Here is an 18,161-nt window from a genome sequence, read left to right as displayed (position 1 = left end):
CGCGATAAACGAAAACATTGAAATAGTGATTTGTTTTCAACTTTTTTTCCAACATAACTGCACTAAATCATTGCTGGAAAGGTTTCAGAAGATGGTACATGAAAGAATAACGAGTTCTGGGTGAGAAACTTACACAAACTTAAATGGAAAAACATGTATCACTATTTTTAATGGGAAAAATAATGTCAACAAGAAAACGTTGAAAGCAAAAGTGGTACATGTCCAGTCTGAGTATGAAGGATGCATTATAGCTCGCTAATCTTAGGACATAGAACATTCATATCTTCAGCAGAGTTGTCTAAGTGATTGAGGATCATAGGATGATAATCTTCTTGTTAAGGAATTCTGTCACTTCATGGCGCTTGTGTATGTGTATTTGGTAACAGAAGAAATTTTACATAATCTAGATCGACTGGGGTCACTTCAAAGGAAAACTCCCTGGTATCTTCCGGATTGGTATTTGGCCGATAATAACTACACTTTCGGTATACTACCGGTTGCCTTCCAGAAGTGATATACACACACTCTTAGTATATATTGCACTCAAATATATTTCCTTATTCATATTCCTTTCAGAGAGCGAGTAATGGCGCTATAACCATAAGCAAAAATGCTAGGACTAGAGTTAGTACTCAAGTTCCAACCGTAACAGTTGAAGCGAGTAAAGGCGCTATATCCTTGGTTTCTAAACCCGGACACAAGGAGGAAATACCTATTTGGTTATTTGATTATATTACTTCTTACATACGGATCGGTTGGTACGGATTGTCCCCGTTCCTAGATTATATTGTATTATATTGCGCTACACAGTAGGCCTGGCCGTTGACAAGAAAAATGTATGGAAACCATTTTTCTAAAATGGTGGATATCATTTTCCAGGATCTTTTCAAGTACTGGCTGTGTTAGTGTAGACTAGACTAGACTAGACATCAACAACAATTGCCATTAGAGCAAACTTTAAAACTGTGACAAACAAAACTACAGGTTGTACAGTGTAGTAATATTGACACGGTCGCCACGCGAATATTATTTTCCGGACGTTATGAAAATATTATTCCCATTAAGAAACAAAAACTAAAATTTCGGTTGATTGAAAGAATGTAACTATTATCAGTCTTTATTGGACCTCAATTGATATTGATTTTTATAGAGATTCTTTTAGTTATATTAATGTATTTTTTTATTAACACTTTTTAACATTCATAAAAATATAATCTACATATAATTACTTATCGACCTCTCTCATTTCGAACTTCAGCTCGTTGTCCGGAATATTGACCACCGCACTGCGAATCCTCAATGGTCCGTAGTTCCACCGGAAGTCAAACATGCGCGTGATACGGGCAACTATAATTTCCATCTCCAAATTAGCCATCCGTTGGCCGATGCAGGTCCGGGGACCATAACCGAACGGAAGATACACGAAAGGGTGAGTGTTTTTTCCTGGACAGCCGCCGGCTTCCTTCTTTAGCCAGCGTTCCGGTAGAAAATCGTTCGCCCGGCTAAAGTATTGATCATCCTTCATTAACAACATTGCTGCCATCGCAACATCTGTCTGCCAGGAGATTTGGGAAATTAGAACCTAATTAAAAAATTCAAACGGGTCTCTTACCCCTTTCGGGATTCTGTAGCCCTGCAAAACCAAATCTTTGCCTGCTTGGCGAAGGTTCCTAGCAGTTGGAGGACAAATTCGGATACCTTCCTTGATGCATGCTCTGAGATATGGCAAGTTTCGCATATTCTCCGGTGTCAAAGGAGAATCTTTGTTAGGGAGAATCGTACGAAGTTCCCCACGCAATTTCGCCTGTTTGTCTGGATTCGTGGCTAAACAGTGAAGAATTCCTATTGTCCCAGTTGCGGTCTGAAATAGAGTTAAAGGACTAACCATTTGTTCAAGAAACGCCAATCAAAACACATACTGTGTCAACTCCAGCCAGAAGCATGTCGAATGCCATCAAAACAGCAATATTCCGATCAACTTTCAAAAGTTTTTCCAATACACTCTGATTTTCATTATCCACTGAGGGATTTTTATCCAACCTGACAACAGCGTCATCCACTTTGCTCTTAACAATTCTGAAATTAATTGGTAGATTTACACAGGCCTGTAGATATGTAACATGCTATATCGCACCCTGTAAGATCATCGAGAGCTTTCATCAACTTGTGGAATTTGGGTGTTTTAACGATTTTCCATACAGAAGGTAAGACATCCAGTTGATATGTTAGTTCGAAAAATTGCCGGATATTCTAAGCATACAATATCCATTAATACTCAATGCTAAATCTTGCATGAGAGTAGCACTTCAAACCAACCTTCAAAATATATTCGGCTTCTTCACTAAGATGTTCACCCAATACTCCAAGTCTGGTATCCATGGCCAGCATCCCCATCGACTCCAGAGACCAACGATTCAACCATTGATCAAAATCGGCAGGAAGCTCGTTTTTCTCGTCCCGTATACTCTTCATACTAACCAATTCGAAGAGCGAAAATAACATTTATCTGATAATACCTACAAAATACTTACATTTCCATAAACTCCCTGGATACCACATCCACCTTATCAACGTACAATTTGATTGTTTTCGGCTGCATCATCACAGGATTTACAACTGTGCGAAATTTATGCCAGGGTTCACCATGTCTGTAGATATAATAAATCAACGGTGGAGTGTAACAAAGTTCGGTTAGCTCATATTATGGCTCACACTTACTCGGAAAGCAAACCGCCCATACCATGGAATATGTCCGGTCTTAGCTTTTTCCGATAATAGATCAAGCTATCTGATGTCCGACGGATTGGCCATGGTCCTTCCGCTCGAAAGAGCTTCTGAAAGTCATCCGGATTGAAGCTCAGCAGTATTTCTTTTCTGCCGAACGCTGCCGGCATGCGGAGCAGATCACCATACGTCTTACGGAAAAATGCATGCGTCTCCGGTAGGGTAGCATTGTGAAGAGAGCCTATACAGTACCAAACGAATAAAAGTCTTGATGAACAGTTTCATTAAGCAGACAGTATGTGAAGACGGGAGAGCGAAAAATAAGCGAACTGGAATGCCTGCGTAGCACTTGGTAGTCAGTCTATGGTTTTCACTTATTTTCAATGATATTGCTGCAATATCATTTTGTAAATTGCCGCACGAATGAAATGTGTTTTGTGATATGTAGTTTATTTCCTGACAATTGATTTTTAAATAAAGATTTTCGCTATTTTGTTTTCCCACGACAGCATAAGTAGCCAAAAAAAGTTCATCAGCACCAAACAACACGTTTACGAACGAAACTGTTATCGGTAAAACTATTTACTGTTTCATTGCATTCGACAGTGTGGGTAACGACGTTACAAAACTTACCTCCGGGAGCAAAATATCTAAACACAGTGAAATTGCTTGGTCCAGGAATCTTTTCAAACGGCAAAGCATCGGCCCATTCGGGGTCAACCGATGATTCCGGAGCACCGTTCACCGCATTCGGAGCGGCTTGAACACTGCGAAAGTGAGTGATGATGGTCCGCGCTGAATAGCCATCGCTCAGTTTCACTATGCTGCGCAGCATACTAAACTTATTAACCTAGGACAAGGTCAACTTAATAATCCAAAAAATTGCACCTGCTCTTGCTCATTTTTCGGTCACTAGTAGATTGCTAGGCTGTAAGTTTATCCCACTCGCGCTGCTTTTCGGAATATTTCATCAGATAACGGAATCGCTAAGGGTGTTCTAGATTGCAAATGACCTGCGCAAACAAAACACACTGAAGCTTATTCGCGTGAGTCGAACTCGGTTGTGATGATAATGTTTAATAAAACTAATTTTGACAGTTCCTCTCCGTTTACTTGTAGCTCGGTAATTGGTCTAGCAGGGCTCGCGATTCGAAACAAGCAGAATTGGATGATGATGTGTGCGTACAGGCGGTCTTTGTGAATCGATTCAATGTCAGAGAACGAACCAGAGAAAGAGACAGAATTCGGCGCATATCACTTGTTTATAATTAATAATTCTTGCCATAGCTGTATACTGATAGATATTTATATTTTTAAAATTAACAGTTCAAATGTTGGCCCAATTTTTGTTGCGTTACTATATATTCATTTGTTCTTCCTCTTCCTTCCAGCACAACTCATAGAAAAACATTCGATGAAGTGCCGCGCCTCTGCTAATTAACTCCCTGATAAAGCTTGTTATTTATATTTTGATGAGATTACGGTTTGTCTGTTTGCCATGAATTCCCGAATCATAATATTTGCCTTTCTCCTAGAAAGGTATAGCAATCACTGAAAAAACTAAAGGTATGAAAGTGCTCCAGAGGGCCGAATGTCGTATATTACTCGACTTAGTTCGACGAGCTGAGCATTTTCTGTATGTATGTGTGTGTGCGTGTGTGTGTGCAACTTTTTTTTTACTCACTTTTCTCAGAGATGGCTGGACCGATTTTCGTAAAATTAATTGCAAATGAAAGGTGTAGTTACCCCATAGGTTGCTATTGAATTTCATTGTAATCGGATTTTTGGTTTAGAGGTTATATATCAAAATGTAAAAATCACGAAACATCAATATCTCAGAAACTACACAACCGATTTCAACAAAACTGATGTCAAATGAACGGGCTATCTTCAGAACTCTTAACTCATAATGATTAAACATATAGTTCAAAAGTTATGTAAAGAAATGTTTTCCAGAGGCTGTTTGAACTCACTCACTTTGCTCAGAGATGGCTGGACCGATTTTCACAAAATTAGTCTCGAATGAAAGGCCTAGTTGTCCCATAGGTTGCTGTTGGATTTCATTGTAATAGGTTTGTAACTTTGTCCGTTATTCATGAAAATGTCAAATCACGTTATAAAAGCACAGCATATACCAAAGACTGCTTAAACTCACTTACTTTTCTCAGACCGGCTAGATCGGTTTTCACGAAATTAGTTGAAAATGAAAGGTTTACTGGCCTTATAACACCCTATTGACCTTCATTGTAATCGGATTTTTAGTTTAGGCACCGTGTATCAAAATGTGAAAACCAAGAAATTTCATTATTTCAGAAACTACACGATTTAAACAAAACTGTTGCCAAATGAACGGCCTGTCTTGAAAATCCTTAACTAATGATTAAACATGTGGTTCAAAATTATGCATAAAAGATATGTATAACAGAAGGAAATCAAGTTTTGAAAAAAAAAACATATTCCAAAGACTGCTTAAGCTCACTCAATTTATTCAGGATGGTTGGACCGTTTTTCACTAAATTAGTCTCAAATAAAAGATCCAGTTGCGCATTAGAATCCTACTTAATTATACTGTTATCGGACTTTAACTTTGTCCGTTATGTATCAAATTGTAAAAATCACAAAACTTAATTAGGTACCACAGAAATTATACAACCGATCTGAACATAGTTGGATTCAATGGACCAAATAAACTTGTCTTTAAAACCATCATAATGTTTAAGCATGTGGTTTAAAAGTTATGGAAAGATAGCAACGATCAAAATATGTGGCCTCAACATTTTTCAAATTCGATGTTGTACTAAACCAGATTAGGCAGAATTTGGCCATTTTAGGAAGTATTCCGGCAACCAGTGAAGTAGTCAGGGAGACTGCGGGTTCAAGTCCCGTCTGGATGCGGTATGTTTTTCCAAATCTGTATCATATTTTCAGTTCGCTTATTTTTTGCTTCCCCGGCTGCACACTCTGTCTGCCTTAAATGAACTTGAATGTTAACGGGTAAAAGCCGTTGTTAAAGATAGAAATTAATTCGAAAAGATTTAGCCCTGCGGAGCACCTTCCGTTGTTGTGTTGCACTCGCAGGCATGACTCAGACTGGCTTTGGTTTCGATCACACAGTTCTATAAGAGTTATAAGCGTCAGCTGACTCTCCTGTGTGTGCTGAGACATTCCTTTCAGTCGCATAAACAACCCCTGCATAGCAGTGTGTGTAGTTAGGGGTGAGCAATAGAATAAGTCGGCAGTGGATTTTTCGCGTGATGTATTTGAAACATATTTATTTCATGGTATATGCATGTGTAAGTGTTAATGTATACTCATATGTGTGTGGATGTTAGGTTTTGAATGTTCGTTGTAGTTGTGTGTTGGCTACCAGAAATTCGTTATTTAAAGTGGAAAATAAATCCAGCAGAAATTTTTAAGGTGTATTTTTTTTTAAATTGGAGTGTTGTGTCATTCTATTTGAACAAATAATATGTTCGAATGAGAAAGGCTGGGTCTCACCACTAGGTGGATTAATTTGGGTTTTTATACATTGATTTCAAATCACCAAATCAGACGGAAACACAAATCGACCACGTTCTGATTGATTGTCGGCACTTCTCAGACATCATCGACGTCAGATCCTATAGGAGAGCTAACGTCGACTCGGGCCACTACCTAGTGATGGTTAAGATGCGCCCAAAACTCTTCGTTGTTAACAACATTCGGTATCGATGCCCGCTCCAGTTAGATCTTGCGCGACTGAAGCAACCTAACGTCGCCGAAAACTACGTGCATTCGCTCGAAGCTGTGCTGCCGGAAGAGGACCAGCTGGAGGAAGGTCCTCTCGAGGACTGTTGGAACACAATTAAAACAGTGCGACGAACCCAACGAAAGGAGTGGTTCGACCACGAATGTTGGAGAGTGATGAATGAAGAGAATGCTGCGCGGGCGTATAGCGAATTTCTTTATTCCACCAGCACACCTTGTGTTGACTTGGAAGCGCACTAACTGCTGTCAAAACCCTTCTTTATTCGCTTGATTGTGACCCAGTTTTGACCTGCCGTGCTGCCCGAAGATGCGCAGTGCCACTCGTCAGAATGTGGAAAGACACCGACGGAAGAAGATGCAGCGAACCCAAATTTTCCGCGCCGCCTGGAGGAGAAGGAGTTTGCAAAGCTGGAACAGTTGCATCATTCTCAGGAAACGCGAAAGTTCTACCAGAAACTCCACGCATCCCGCAGAGGCTTTGTGCCACGAGCCGAAATGTGCCGGAATAAAGATGGTAGTATTCTGACGGACGATCGTGAGGTGACCGAAAGGTGGAAGCAGCACTTCGACGAACACCTGAATGGCGCCCAGGCAGGAGACCATGGCGGCGGAGAAAGCGATCCCGCCGGTGCGACAAATGTAGAAGACCATCAAGTAGCTAAAAAACAATAAATCGGCTGGGAAGGATGGCCTCGGAGCGGAGCTTATAAAGATGGGCCCGGAGAAGCTGGCCACAAGTTTCCACCGGCTGATTGCAAGAATTTGGGATACAAAACAGCTACCGGAGGAGTGGAAGGATGGGGTTATCTGCCCTATCTATGGAGAATAAGAATAAGACGAAACATTGGACTGTGGGAACTATCGTGCGATCACCGTCCTGAATGCCGCCTACAAAGTGCCTTCCCAAATCATTTTCCGCCGCCTCTCACCCCTAGCCAACAGATTTGTGAGAAGCTAACAGGCCGGCTTCGAGGAAGGACGGTCTACGACGGACCAAATCTTTACCATACGGCAGATCCTCCAGAAATGCTGTGAATACAGAACCCCCACGCACCACCTATTCATCGACTTTAAAGCCGCGTATGACACTATCAACCGAAAAGAGCTATGGAAGGTCATGGACGAAAACGGCTTCCCGGGGAAGCTGATTAGACTGGTAAAGGCTACGGTGGATGGGACGCAGTGCTGTGTGAGGATTTCGGGTGGATTGTTGAATCCCGCAGGGGCTTCGACAGGGTGATGGTCTCTCCTGCCTGTTATTCAACATTTCGCTACAGGGTGTAATGAATCGAGCGTACACGCGGGGTACGATTTTCAACAAATCCAGTCAATTCGTTTGCTTCGCTGATGATATGGACATTGTCGGCAGAACAACTGCGGCAGTGGCAGAACAGTACACCCGACTAAAACGAGAAGCAGCGAGGATTGGGTTGCAGATAAATACGTTTAAAACGAAGAATATGCTAGCGATCGAGCGGCGATGAGTTCGAGGTAGTCGATGAGTTTGTCTATCTTGGCTCACTGGTTACTGAGGACAATGATACCAGCCGAGAGATCCGGAGGCGTATTATCAGCGGAAGTCGTGCCTACTATAGGCTTCACAATCAATTGTGGTCGAACAGACTGAGCCCCCGTACGAAGTGTAACCTGTAAAAAACGCTCATAAGACCGGTTGTTCTCTACGGGCATGAAACGTGGACAATGCTCGAGGAGGACCTGCGAGTGATCGGAGTTTACAAACGACGAGTACTAAGGACGATCTTTGGCGGCGTGCAGGAGAACGGAATATGGAGGCGAAGAATAAACCATGAGCTCGCGTAACTATACGGTGAACCTAGTATTAAGAAGGTGGCTAAAGCTGGACGGATACGCTGGGCAGGGCATGTTGCAAGAATGCCGGACAATTACCCTGCGAAGATGGTGTTTGCCTCGAATCTGGTAGGAAGAAGACGACCAGGGGCGTAACGGGCAAGATGGGTAGACCAGGTGGAGCTAGATCTGGCAGAGAGTACATGGTGTCCCAGGGATTGGAGAGCGGCAGCTAATAACCGAGTGAATTGGAGAAACTTTGTAAATCAGGCCATGTCGTTATGACGGAATGCCAAATAAATAAATAAATAAAATTCCCGATAAAACTTTCGAAACGTCAGTTTTTGCGTTTCGTCCAAGCCACTTTCCGCTTCTTCAGAATCGGTACCGAACAGTAAGCCGATAAATCTACAGAATTAACCGTTACAGTCGACAAACAAATAAGTAACATCATAGTTAAATGGAAAATTTTATGAACATATGCAATGTCTTCTCTTATTATTATTGATTCAATGTTGTTTTTGAATGATCTGGTTCTTGAAAGTGAATCGATCAGGTAATATTTCAATAAACTTTAAAGTACCTCAATTATCAGTAACTAATGCTGATTACACCAACGAGAGTACACAGTGGTTTAAAAGCAGAAATTCGTGAACTTAATTATTTTATGACGTTTGCGTACGTTTTAGCCATTCGGTATGTTCTGATGACTTTTAACGTATTTGATTTCACATCTTATGGAATTTTGCCATTTTATTTTTAAGGTAAAGGTGAATTGGGAAAATTTAACGTTTTTTTCAACCGATAGCGAATAAATGTGTTCTACAATGCTGTGGTACTCAAAATTTCAATGAAGTTTGCTTAAGACGTCTGTAGAACGAACTTATGTTGTGTAATGTGGATAAACTATAGAAAAGTCCGAAAATCTAGTTTTAAGGTACTACTTCCAAAGAGCTCTTTATATCTCAATAAACTGAAATCATGGCAACTTGACGTCTTAAGCAAACTTTATTTAAATCTTGAGCACTATAACATTGTAGAACACATTTATCCGCTATCGGTTGAAATAAAAAAAGTTAATTTTTCTAAATTCACCTCTACACCCAACGCAAACGGGGAACATTCTATTACTTTAGGGCAATTTTTTATTACTTATTGTGTCTTATAACTGCGCATTATACACAAATAGTAATAACCGAAAAGTAACAAAAATTATGACGGGCATACGCTTGTATGTGTTTCTGCAGGAGAACATACAGCCAAGCACCGCAGTGCATGTGTCAGCAAGACTTCACTCGCTGCATTTGTATTGATGCAACGATCAGATTCATTTTTGCTCCCTTCATCCACACATAATGAGAATTTCACCCATCAACCTCAAATGTCTAATTAGAAACAGTTTCGTTTCGTCCCCCAGTGTTTACATGAAATGAATATATGTCATACTGTCTGAACAGAGTTGCCGAAGTTGCGAATATTGTTCTGGATCTGGGCACGAGTTTTGTATTTTCAAACAGGTGCAAATGAGTTTCCATGAACCAATGAGTATGTGTTTTGGATAGCTTGCAAGAAAGCGAATGTTTTTGTTTTTCTCTAACGCAGTTTACAGATCGTGATGTCATTTAAAGACGCATTTCAAGTCTTTGAAATCATCAACGTTTGCATACTCTATGACGGGGAAAATGCTGCTTGGCAGCTCTTGTCATATTCTTCCTCTACTCCATATGCATACAACCAGCGAACTAATCCACGCTCACCGGATGAATTGGAGATTAAAGAAACTTGTAACATGTGCAACATATGCGACGGTGTGTGATTTTTTTCTTTTACTTGAGATGGAAAGGGAGCAGTTTTTGATAGAAAAAATCTTGCATGTGGTTGAAACGACCATTATTAGATAGTCGTACTCCCGTAACACGTGCTAAATATATGACAGTATGTGTTGTTACTTGACTGGGGAAGAATTTTATTGCCTTTTTAGTAATGGGATTGTTACCTAAAAAGCAATTTTGCGCTATTGCTTCTCAGGTAATAAGGAAAAGTTTTGCGTGTACCTTAAAAAACAAAATGGCGAATATTTCATGAGATATGGAATCAAAAACGATAAAAGTCATCAGAATATACCGAATGGCTAAAATGCACACAAACGTCACAAAATAATTAAGTTCACGAATTTCTGCTTTTAAACCACTGTGGAGTAGTCTCCTGAAAAACGTTACCAATACCACTACGAATCATTATGACGATACCAACACCGATGAAATCGTTCTAAGCGAAGTGGTTCGGAGCTACCAAATACATACAAAATACGCTAGAACATCAAATGCGTTATGCCCAGTGCACATACCATGTACTGGTTTCAAACTAGATCAGTATATGCTCTAAAAAAACTCATAAATGATCTGGTTTAGGGTTTGCAATATTCCCGGGAAACGGGAATGAAATATCGCAATTCCCGGGAATTCCCGGGAACCGGGATCGGACAAATTTTTTAGCAGAAGGAGATTTTAAATGAAGTTCTTCGGTAAAAGGTAACAAAAAATTGTTTAAAGTTTCATTCTCAATTCGCATGAAAAACAAAAAAAAAACCAATGAAATACAAAATATTCAAGTTTACATCAAAACTTCGTGAAAAAGAGAATTAAGGGTCTTCATGTCGTCAAACAATCGGTTCGGATCCTCTGACAATTTTCCGTTTAAACTCTAAAATGTTATTTCCTCCTGTAAAACTTTGCTCAAGTCTGCTGAATCACCGCTGATGTTCGATTTCTAGAATACTTTCAAATCACCGATTACAGCTTTTGCTACACCTTATTAAAAACTGGTGTCCAATTCTTTCAGTTTGTTGAAGAGAAAACTGAGTGTTAGGCAGGCATTGGACGCGAAAAATATTTGCTGTATTCGGTACGGATTTTTTTTGGCAAAATATTTTTTACACTACAGTAAATATTAAGTGTTCACTTGAGCGATAGCAAACCTATTCGCTTTTTTTCATTTAAATATATTTCCTATGTCATTGTGATTTATTTTAAATAAACTGCGTCTCAAATCAAGTTTTCATTGGTAGAACAACACTTCAAATTCTTTTGGAGTTTATATCATTATTGATTAGAACGTAAGACTCCGAGAAGAAGAATTTTGGTTAATTAACTACGTTATTTCGCCGTTCGGTGGTTTTCTGTGTCCGAGACAAACCGATAGAATACTAAATAATCAGTTCAATGAGACTCGAAATAAGTCAATTTTAGAGCATTTGAATGTATACTAATTAACATTCAAAGATGATTTTTATGTTGAAATACTATACTGACTTTGAGTTTTATAAATGATTTATTTTAGGTCGCATCAGTTTGACGTATTCAATTTTATTGCAATATTGCATAAGAAACTATAGTGAACCTTACTAAATTTTGCGCGGAACTCGGGAATCCCGGGATCCCGGGAATCAATATTTTTGTTCCCGGTATCCGGGAATCCCGGGAGAAGCTATTTCGCGGGAAATCGTTCCCGGGATTGCAAACCCTAATCTGCTTACGCACACTCTAACTTTTGCGTGTAGAGATAAAAGGTGACAATTTTAGTGATAGAGATGAAAGGTGACAGACTAGTGTTCATCAAACCATCCATTTTCAGAATGCCTGTTTTTATCCGTACATTCTAGGATCATCCAGTAAGTAGTGTAGTAATGTAATCACATGGGCGTAGCCAGAATATTAAATTTTAGAAGTAAAAAATGGTGTTTTGAAAAACTAGTACTTAGTGATCAGCACTAAATTTCATTTTTCTATTAACACTTAACTGACCTAAACTGTAATTTAATTTACACTTTTTTTGTAGGAGACTGAATCACTGCGACCATTGATAGTAGATCTATTGCGGTATGCTCCGCCAATTTCGGCGCATAACTATTATTGAGTTGATGTCCAATTTTGATTTGCACGTGTATCCCAGTCAGGTATCACAATTCGAATGAAGTGTAGTATCTGAGAAGGGCTTTCGCTCCATATTTCGAAAGAACTTACGAACCCTTCCCCGAGGATACGCAGTCTGCGTTGTATTAATACTCTGCATTCGCAAAGTAGGTGTTCCGAGGGTTCATTGTCAAGTCCGCAGAAGCGGCATTTCTCGTCATTGAGTTTGCCTATCTTCTACAGATGGTACTTACTCGGACAGTGACCAGTGAGAAGTTATCGTACTTTTAAGCAGTTAGGTTGTGGAATAAGGAAATTTGCTATTAGCAAGCAGAGAGCACTCAACCGCTGTTCAACCATTGTTGACCTCAGCCAGGTTTTCACCCGACGTAATGTGCTGAACGAGCGTTCAATCGTGCATGTTGTACATGGTAGAGCAAGTGAAATTTCAATTGCTTTCTCAGTCGCAGGGAAGAAAGAACGGGCTTCAGCAAGCAAAGGTCTATTCGGTCCAGCTCTTCCAAGCTCTTACGGTCTGCTCTCATGCTGCTACAATGTTGATACCAGACTACCGCCTCTCCAACAAAATTGTCAACTTCTTAAAAAAATACGAAAGCTTCGGTTTTGCGCTTGAACTCTCCCAACGACATGCGTATTACGTTAGCGGGATGCAGCAAGGACAACTCATAGGCAGGTGCACTATCTTCACGGAACCGTGTTTTCAGTGAATTTACAAGAGAATCAAGGTAAGGAATTATCACAGCTCGGTTCCAATACTCCAAGCTAGTGAGGCAGGCGGATTTGCCCGGTACTTTTGTCGCTGAAATGTCCTTGGTGGATCAACTGAAAAACCTGTGCAATTCCACGCAACATAGGGCAAGCATTTCAATCAATTATTTTTGATCTGGCTGATAATTTGTGATAACAACTGTGTAGTTGTTTTTATGGGCCAAAGATGTCGTTTCACTGCGATAATCGCCTTCTTTTTCCTGCGCCGGTGGAAAGCCTACTGTGACGCACGCTAAGTTATCGAAATCGAATGAATATGCTGAGCGTTTACAAGCCTGCTCTTGGCCAATACACCTTCAAGCACATATCAAATTTTCACAAAACGAATCACTACTGTTGAGGAAATGTAAACTTTGTTTTCCAGTAGAAAATCATCACTCGTAAAAAGTCACGTCTCTTCTTGGTCACGGCTTGCTATGATCTTTCAATCACCAAATGTCTTTTATGTAGTACTAGTTGAACGTTCCCGGCGATGCTCGGGATCAAAAGCTCCAAAATTAGGAATCATTTTTTATAATTCATTGTATTTATTGTATATGTATAATTCATTGTATTATTATAGTCCAACATCACTTTAAGTACTTTAATATTCTGAGAACGCACAAAACGAAAATACCCATATTGGATTGCATTTTGTGATTTGGGGATGTTTTACAGAAGCTGGAAGTCGCCATTTCGGATTTCAAAATGACGTATGGAGTTTGAAAGTTTCGGAAGTATTGGCCAAATACCACTTTGGATTATTTTCCTGAAACCAGAAGTCGTTATTTTGGAAAATGTTACGTGGGGTCATCCCAGTTCCGAATATACCACACTCGGGTGATAACCGGATATTCGTCAATCGTTCACAGTAAAACCTCTTTTTATGTAACTTTTAGGAGAAAGAAATCAAGGTAAGAAGAATTTAGCGTAACCATTCATGCTTAGTTCTCCTCTATAACCATATCTAAAGAGATAACATGTGAATTTTTATAACGAAAATGTTTGTTGGTGTCCAAGGAACACGTCCGAGAAGAAGTTAACGTTTTAATCCACATAACTATGCAGAAATTAAAAAAAAAGATTAAACCAATGAAATGCGGCCTTTCCAGCCAAATGTCCCAAGATCTTGTTCAGGTAAAAGTAAAAAAGTTAATCGAATATTGTAATGTGTTACTATTCACAAAACTACGAAAACATCACAAATGTATTTTTTTTCTGCTCGACTCGCACCAAATTAAAACGTAATTTCTTCTGTAAGAAAATATTTGCAGATGTTGAAGGAACAACGAACTTTTTATTAAAAAAAAAAATAATTTTCCGGCGAATTGAGCTCATGCTCAAAAAGTCAAAATATTGCATGTCCTATTATATGTAGAATATACATAAATTTTAAAAAGAGTATTTTAATGTGTTTTTCTGTATGCAGAAAATCATTAATCATTCATCATCAACTTTCAGCAATTAGATACCTATTAACATTAACAAACATTTCAATGAAGAACAATTACATTAAAGTCGCTTTTTACGCGGTTTTTTATGTGGTTTTTTTACGCGGATTCCGGAATTTACGCGTTTTTTTTACGCGGCACGTATCACCCGCGTAAGAAGCGACTTTAGTGTACATATCATAGCTTTGAATTTCGATTTAGAGGCAAATTGAGTTCAAATATTCATGATATTGCTTGTTTAACGTAGTGTTGTGAATAATATCTCAATTTTCAGTAATCAAAAATCTGTTATTTTTACTCAAAAGTCTTTCCTGAACATAAACAACCATTTTAATGGAAAGAATCATATATCATAGCTTTGAATTAAGATTTAAAGACAGATTGAGCCAAAATATTCATGATTTTGCATGTTTTACTTAGTTTTGTGAATAATATCTCTATTGTTAGTTATCAGATAACTAATTTTTTTATCTCGAATGTCATTTCTGAATATCAACGAACATTTTATTGAAAAAAATCACGTGTCATCGCTTTAAATTCTGATTTAGAGACAAATTAAGCCTAAAAAATTATGGTTTTGCATTTTATCATGTGGTTTTGTAGAAAATACCTTAATTTCAAATAATCAGATACCTATTATTTTTCCCCCAAATATCTTTCCTAAACACAACGAACATTTTATTATAGTAAAAATCACAAATCACTGCTTCGAGTTTTAATTTAGAGGCACATTCAGCATAAAAGTCATGATTTTACATGTTTCACGTAGTTTTGTGAATAATATCTCGAGTTTTAGTAATCAGATACCTGTTATTTTTTCTCAAATGTCTTTCTTAAACATTAACGAACATTTTAATGAAAAAAGAATCGCATGTCATCGCTTTGAATTTTGATTTGGAAACGAATTAAGTATAAAAAGTCATAATTTTGCATGTTTTACGTAGTTTTTTGAAAAATATCTCAAGTTTTAGTAATTAGATACCTATTATTTTTTCTCAAATGTCTTTCCTGAACATCAGCGAACATTTTCATGTTAAAAAACCTACATGTCACCGCTTATTATTTTTGATTTAGAACGATTCAAAATGATGATGATTACTGTACACCTCAGAGACTGAGGGAATAATATCAATAAGATCAAGCGTTACGGAATTCCATTTTTATATAGTAGATTAAATTGCTATAAAACCATGTAGTTTTTTTTATTTCAGTATATACTTGGGCTTCAGGGTTTCAGAACAATGCAAAGTTTTTACATTATAAAACTCTGTTAAAACTAAATGTTTCAAGCCACACGAAATCTAGACGTAAAGCACATAGATAAATATAGTTTGAGTTAATTAATTTGCTACACTTTTTCAGCAGAAAGCAAGGTACCCCAGGCAACTCGTAGATGGACTGTTATTTGGAAAGTCCTTGTTAATACACAAGAAGCTAGTAGGTAATTTCATCAATCGTTTTAACAAAAACCCATGTTTCAAGGGAGGAAAAAATCTCCATAATGAATCGTACCAATTGGCGTAATCATTCTTGCACCAGGGAGTAGTGAACATCTTCGCCACATACGCATCAATCATTCCGCCGGGGCTGAGAAAACCGTAATGATGCGCTTCGATCGAGCAATCGTGACTGCGCCATATTCGCTCGAAATGCTCCCTCTGCTGGTAGCACGCCGCGATAACCAGTGGAAGACACCGCCTGCCTAGCATATGGCGATGCGTTCGTACTATTATTATTATCCGAAGAAATTGCATATTTGCCCTGAAGTCCGGCTGGGCCTCGCAACGCAACCTACGGCTTTGGATCGGACCTTTTGTTCGTGCCAAGCGGCAGCGAGGCGCGCGCGATGTCAGCTGTTAAAGCATTTTGACAGTTCACTCAATAATGCGCCGCCATACTGCGGTAATAATCTCCTATGCAAACCGAGTGGAAATTAATGATCTTCTGTTTGTGAATAAAAAAAATATTAAATGCCTCGGCAAAGACACGGCACGCGCTGTTCAAATAACACTTTGCATTGTATTATAATAACCATGTTTTCTCATAAACACACGAGCCCCAAGTTGTTCGAATCATTTGCACGGTTTTATCTAAGCATCTTCGACTCACCTGTTCGCGGAAGATTCGCTTGAACCCATCGACGGAGTGTTTCTCCTCGCCGAGAATCGCGCTTAGCTCGGAAATCAGCAACCAACGGCGCTTGTCGCGCTTCACTTCCAGTTCCATGACGCTAACGGTCGTTTCCGTCGGCGCAGCGGCACCTGCGACGGCGACACTTTTTTCAATTTTGTCACTGTCGGCTAAATTTTGCTTTTTTCCGGCCAACGATTCACTAACAAGCTTGCTTTGAGCCCGCAGGTCATTCACTAATCCGGCGGAAATCGGATCAAAGTTGGCCGTCGGTTTGGTCGTCGATGTTGTCGCGGGCGTTGAAATTGGGTCACTAGGTTTCAAGATCGACACCGGGGTAGACTTCTGCTCAGCGTCTTCCGACGTGGTTTCACTTTCATCCGGCTTATGAATCGAAACTTTGCGTTGGTTCGGAAACACGTCCGATTTGATGAGCGGAACGGAATCTACGGTGTCCTCCATCTGGTGCAGGTGATCCAGATAGGAGTCATTTTTCTGCAGCACAAACACAAACGGATTCGCATCGAAGTGGGACAGTTTGACACTTTCACTTTTCTGGGTCAAGGCTTCTGCATCCGGTGGTGGTGGCTCGGAGCACTCCCCTTGGGGGAGTTCATCGGAAAAGGACACTTTTTTCGGACCCTTGTGGGGCAGCTGGGGCGAAGGGGTGCGCGGCCGTTTGGCATTTTCACTTTCACTTTCAGTGTACACGGTCAGGCTGTGGCGTTTCGGGGCCTCCGGGCGGGACGAAGGACTTTCCATGGCTGGGCAACGGGTTTACGGGTCACTGGATCAGATTTTGAACACTTTTAGCATGTTTCGATAAGCGCACACTATTTACGAAAAATTTCTCTTCACCTAATAATAATTTTCACTTATTTAGGACACAATATCCAAAAATAAATAATAAAATAAAACTTTGAACACCAGTTTGGTACTGAAAAATCACTGCTCTTTAAACACTGATCACTTCTAGAACACTGCCGTTTTTAAGTTTGGAGACACTTTCCAGAGAACCGTCGTAACGCTAGCAAATCCGAAACAGAACTGACTCTGGTCCCAGAGAAGGCAGAGGTAAGAGACAGTGCTGGCAACTCGGCGGACCACAGAAAGCAGTTGCACCTCCTGGCGCGATCGTACGGCGGTTGTATTATTATTGGCCGAATTTGCTTTGCACCGTGTTTCGCGAGCGAGCGTTACGCAGCAGCAGTTCATCCGCGCAGCATCCTATGGACCAATCAACGCAGAGCGAGCGGTAAAGTTATGCTGCGCGCGATCTCCGTTCGGGCCTACTCGATTGGGAGTTCAGGTTGTTGATCGAGGAATTCATGCGTCGATCGGTGCTGCTCGTGAAATTATATTTTTGCCGCGCTGTTTTATGCAGCGATGCAAATGAAGTGTCTTCTAAATAAACGGCTCCGAGATCGAGACAGACTGTCGTCAAGCGTAATGAACGGTTTGGCCAATCGGTTCTTGAGTCTGCTTCCGGTGGAAGAGTTTTATGTATGGTAGTGCGTCATGGGAACGGAAGTCACGATCGTGTTTGTCGACCGCGAAACGGTGAATGGACATCTCGAGGGTTTTAAATGTTGTCAATTATATGTTATGAAGTCTGTGGCAG

At 39.9% G+C, this 18,161-nt stretch overlaps 2 protein-coding genes across 3 annotated transcripts in view; both read right to left on the bottom strand.

Moving 5' to 3' along the window:
- LOC129726613 (uncharacterized) overlaps positions 1–17,610 on the bottom strand; it is a 260,583-nt gene extending 242,973 nt beyond the window's left edge. The window contains exon 1 of the mRNA XM_055683527.1: positions 16,520–17,610. Coding sequence (XP_055539502.1) covers positions 16,520–17,302 — 783 coding nt within the window. The 5' untranslated portion in view covers positions 17,303–17,610. The remainder of the gene's footprint in view (positions 1–16,519) is intronic.
- On the bottom strand, positions 1,106–3,845 carry LOC129726615 (cytochrome P450 CYP12A2-like). Of its 2 annotated transcripts, none has more exons than XM_055683529.1 (8): positions 3,358–3,845; positions 2,719–2,965; positions 2,532–2,648; positions 2,317–2,473; positions 2,135–2,250; positions 1,920–2,076; positions 1,613–1,861; positions 1,106–1,555 (listed from the first exon to the last, which is right to left on the bottom strand). In XM_055683529.1, the coding sequence occupies exons 1-8, from the start codon at positions 3,557–3,559 to the stop codon at positions 1,226–1,228; spliced, it is 1,575 nt and encodes a 524-aa protein (XP_055539504.1). In that variant the 5' UTR covers positions 3,560–3,845; the 3' UTR covers positions 1,106–1,225. The 2 variants fall into 2 exon arrangements, with proteins under 2 accessions (XP_055539504.1, XP_055539505.1); XM_055683530.1 differs by having other exon boundaries at positions 2,719–2,991; positions 3,358–3,471.
- Positions 17,611–18,161: the final 551 nt, after the last annotated feature.

The sequence above is a fragment of the Wyeomyia smithii genome, chromosome 3 (genome assembly GCF_029784165.1).
Source record: "Wyeomyia smithii strain HCP4-BCI-WySm-NY-G18 chromosome 3, ASM2978416v1, whole genome shotgun sequence".
Taxonomy (NCBI): Eukaryota; Metazoa; Arthropoda; class Insecta; order Diptera; family Culicidae; genus Wyeomyia; species Wyeomyia smithii.
This window is presented reverse-complemented; position numbering and strand designations above follow the sequence as displayed.